General features: G+C 31.1%; 1 protein-coding gene across 1 annotated transcript; it reads left to right on the forward strand.

Moving 5' to 3' along the window:
* The first annotated feature begins 607 nt into the window (after positions 1 to 607).
* Positions 608 to 4,361, forward strand: LOC113381610. The gene is made up of 4 exons (XM_026620410.1): positions 608 to 909; positions 992 to 1,274; positions 3,981 to 4,140; positions 4,228 to 4,361. The coding sequence occupies exons 1-4, from the start codon at positions 608 to 610 to the stop codon at positions 4,359 to 4,361; spliced, it is 879 nt and encodes a 292-aa protein (XP_026476195.1).
* Positions 4,362 to 4,609: the final 248 nt, after the last annotated feature.

The following is a 4,609-nucleotide window of genomic DNA, read 5'->3' on the forward strand; positions in this document are numbered from 1 at the left end:
GACGACATCATATCCTCATCTCCGCATCATGTGTGTACATTGTTTGCGATTATAATTCCAACATGTTTTCCCTCAAATCTAAAATATTTGTGGCTCAAATACAGAGATGACATGTCTGATCATTCTGAAATTACTACAGAAATTTATAATAAAACTTTGATCATAATAGAGGATATGTGTTTATTGACAGCAAATAAAGTATTATCATATTTGGACCTGACAGCACCAAACCGTTGTGTTCGATATGCATTTAACCATGAGTTAAGAAGAGAGCAACAGTATGATATTGAAACATTGACCGAAATAGTTCGCACAGCTGTTCCAAAGTTGAATGATCATCAAAGGATTGTATATGATGATTTGATACAAGCGGATCTGGAGGGATTTTTTTTTTCTTGATGCTCCTGGTGGTACTGGAAAAGCATTCCTGTTATCATTGCTATTGGCAAAGATCAGATCGCAAAATGGCGTAGCTCTAGCATTGGCATCATCAGGAATAGCAGCAACATTGTTAGAAGGTGAATGAACTGCACATTCAGCATTGAAGTTACCTCTTAATATGCAAATCGATGAAATACCAGTTTGCAATATCAGAAAAACTAGCGCCATGGCCAAGATACTTCAGACATGCAAATTGATTATCTGGGATAAATGTACAATTACCCACAAGAGGTCACTGAAAGCACTGGACAGAACATTGAAAGATTTACGTGACAATCAAAATATTTTTGGTGGAGCAATGATTTTGTTGTCAGGTGATTTTCGCCAAACTCTTCCAGTTATACCACAATCAAGTGTTGCTGAGGAACTAAACGCAAGCTTAAAATCATCAAATCTGTGGCGTCATGTTAAGAAACTCCAGTTAACAACAAACATGCGAGTGGTTTTGCAACAAGATGAAACAGCAAAGTGTTTTCAAAGCAGTTACTAAATATTGGAAATGGTAATGTCGCAGTTGATGCCTCGAACGGGTTAATAACATTTCCCGCAGAGTTTTGCAGCTGCACAAACACAAAAGAGGAGCTTGCGTATTTCCAGATATAAACCAACAATTTCACGATCTCAATTGGCTGAGCGAACGAGCAATATTGGCGGCGAAAAACAAAGATGCCGATGATCTTAATGCAACAATACAAAGTTTACTTCCAGGAGAATGCTTTACTTATAAATCTGTAGACACCGCTACAAATCAGGATGACATACTCAACTATCCTACAGAATTTCTAAATTCATTAAAATTGCCTGGGCTGCCACCACATAATTTACAATTGAAAGTAGGATCAATTGTCATCATGCTACGTAATTTAAATCAGCCCATACTATGCAATGAAACAAGATTGGTTGTAAAAAAGCTAATAAATAATGTAATTGTGGCAAAAATCATTAAAAAAATACAAGGGACAAGATGATCCCGCGAATAACTATGATCCCAACGGATTTATGATTTGATTTTAGGCGCTGGAGTTTCGCACAGGGCCAATTATACGTTGCGTGTTTGCGCGTCGGGAAACCATAATCCTTATTCATTTACGCACCGCAAAAAAGACCAAAAATATTGTCTACAAAAAAGCTTTATATTGATTCCAAAACATTCGATTCTTAAGCAAATGTATAAAATATTTTATATATGAAATATAAAAAATAGGTATTTTTGAGAATTAAAATATAGTATATATGAAAGCTTCGCATTCATAACCAAATGTGTTAATTATTTCATATACAAGATTTAATTAAATTTTATTAATGATTATTTATGTGATATGAAGTTTGCCGGGTCAGCTAGTATATATATATACCCTTACTAATTATATTACGCATGATATATTCATAATTAAAAATAAATTAAATGTTTCCAAACAAGAAATGGTAATATTGTATTATTTGCAATTAGCGTAAATTATCGATCAAAATCTTGTTAACATGCAGACTGAATTTTTGTTCAAAGTCTTTTTTGAACAAGCATTTAGAATTATATTTAGAACAGATCTAATAATTTTTATTCAAAACTGATAATTGTTGGTCAGCCTGCATTTTGTATCCGTATCCGTTATTTCTTTGAACTTGTACGTAATGTGATCTGTGCTATGGTATAAGTTCAGTTGTACAGTGAAGGCATTGAGCTATTTGACTTACCACAATTTTTAAAATGGATATGATTAGAGAAGATGTTATTTTTCTAATTAAGATGTACCAGGAGAAAAATTTATTGTGGAACCCTAAAAACCCGCATTATCGCAATAAGAAGCTCAAAGACGATGCTTGGGAGGAAATCGCAAACATGCTCCAAAAAACTATGAGCGAAGTTAAACAAAAGATGATGAGTCTTTTGGGGTCCTACAGAAGGGAAAGGAAAAAAGTTAACATTATCTCAGCATAAATATATTGTCCTTCATGCCAAAAAATGTCTTACTTGAAATGTTTTGATCATTATTCGTCACATGTTTCATAAATTTATCAAATTCTATATTACTCCATGTACTAAATTGTTCAATAATACTCGATGTAAATCTTAGATAATACTATTAGTAATTAAGTTCTTTGTAAATTTATAACTTAATTCATAAATTGATATCGAAACTTTGTAAATATTAAATTAAATTTGTAACGATATTACATAAATAAATAATTTCTGAATAAAAGGACTATTAGCCAATTAAATATTCTAAAGCATTAATTTATTAATATTGGGTTATTGTACACAATTACGTTGTTTTCATGTTTCATCAACATCAGTTCAACATGCGATTAAACGTGTTACAAAAATAGCAAATGTCGCGACAAAAATCGCAAATGTGACATTACTTGGCGCTCGTTTAGCGTTCTATGCAACAAAAATGACTGCGGCGTGGCGCAATGTTGTATCCATATTGTTTATATGTAATTTTGTTTACTGGGATATATATAGAAAACATTGCTTAAAATTATTTTAGTATCACTATTATAATCGTGGGATTAAGTTCTATTAGTGCAAAACTATAAATCTGCCGAAGAAAATATAGGTACATATTAGTTTTTAGTAGTATATTCATTTATAATTAGCACATTCTGAACAATTATTGTTAATTTTTATGGATTTGTAGATATGGAGTCAGAAAATTTCACAGTAAAATTCATCGAGATGTATACAACCCATCCTTGTTCGTGGTCAATAAGTAACAAGTCGTATCACAATTAACAAATGCGCAATAATGCATTAAATACAATGCTGCCGATATTCAAATAAATCAATTCAGTTGCGTCCATATATCATTCAATACTTATAACCCTACAGCCCATTGTGACCCTATGTCAACCATGTGCTGTATGGGTTAAGAAGTATGTATTTCGCAAAAATATTCTTAAACTGTTTTAGATACTGGTTAGTTTTTGGTGAAGATCAAATTCCTTCTATAAAATATTTTATGTTGATAGATATAATGGTCCTAAAGAATACGACAAGTCGTTTAATTTGATTAAGCCTATAATCATCAAAGTTTGAAAAAATATTAAAAAATTGTGTCAAAGTTTTAATTGAAAGCAAAACTTTATTTTCAAAATAAACAGTTGAAAGTTTTATCTAAATATCAAAATTTTAATTTTGGTTGATTAATTTAATTATTACACATGTCGGGAAATTCATGCGCAAGTTGCCTAAAAGCAAAATGCAATTTAACGTATTCAGTTATTCATAACCATTTTCGTAAACACCAATACATAAAATAATTTTTTTTTCTATAAAATCTATGATAATTGCCAGATACATGTTAAGTTTTGTTTCGTGGAAATCGTTTTTCTGAGTATGTTTCAGTTTTTTTTTATGTAGTCGTAAATAGCAAGTTGTTTTAAAATCTCATATTGCAAGGGTAAGATCATCGAAGTTATTTTCTCTTCGAATTCGAATTTAGAACTGACACAACAAAACGGAGTTTGGTAAATATATACTTATTCAAAATGGATCGTATAACGAGTATGTACACATGATATGCTGTTTTTATTTTAAGAAAACACGGTTTGCGCATATTGGCGGACATTGTCCAAGAGTGGCAACTGTTTCATTATGCAAGATTATATTTATTGATGTGGTTGCCAAAGAGTACAGCTGGGCTGGGAGCAAAGGAAAGAAGATTTTTTCAGTACTGCTGTTTGTTAAATTGATAAAAGGTAATAATGATGTTCTTATAATAGTAAATAATGAAACTCTTTACCTAAAATATTTGTATTATTTTTTTAAATCAACAATGATTTCAGAGATTGTAGTTGAAATGGTTTTTAAGGAAATTAAAGTGTCGGAGGCTCAGGTAGGAGATTACAATAGAGGATTGCTTCGTCACGCACAGGACCGGTACACCAGGAACGAAGAGAAGACCAGAAGAAAGGATTAGTTTTTAAGTTTAGTTAAGTTTATTGGAATATTTAAGTTCATTGTAATATTTAGTTAAGTTTATTGTAATAGTTAAGTTTTTCATTGTATTATTTTGTTAGGTTTATTGTATTATTTTATTAGTTTAATAAAATAATACAATAAACTAGCACTAATATACCATATGAAAGACAAAATAGGAAATGAATATGAAGTATACATTAAGAAACAGAGAAGCCCAAGACTGATAATTACGAACGCGACTAGAAA

Source organism: Ctenocephalides felis, unplaced genomic scaffold (genome assembly GCF_003426905.1).
Source record: "Ctenocephalides felis isolate EL2017-DRISC unplaced genomic scaffold, ASM342690v1 CF-g0.4_SCAFFOLD_02958, whole genome shotgun sequence".
Taxonomy (NCBI): domain Eukaryota; kingdom Metazoa; phylum Arthropoda; class Insecta; order Siphonaptera; family Pulicidae; genus Ctenocephalides; species Ctenocephalides felis.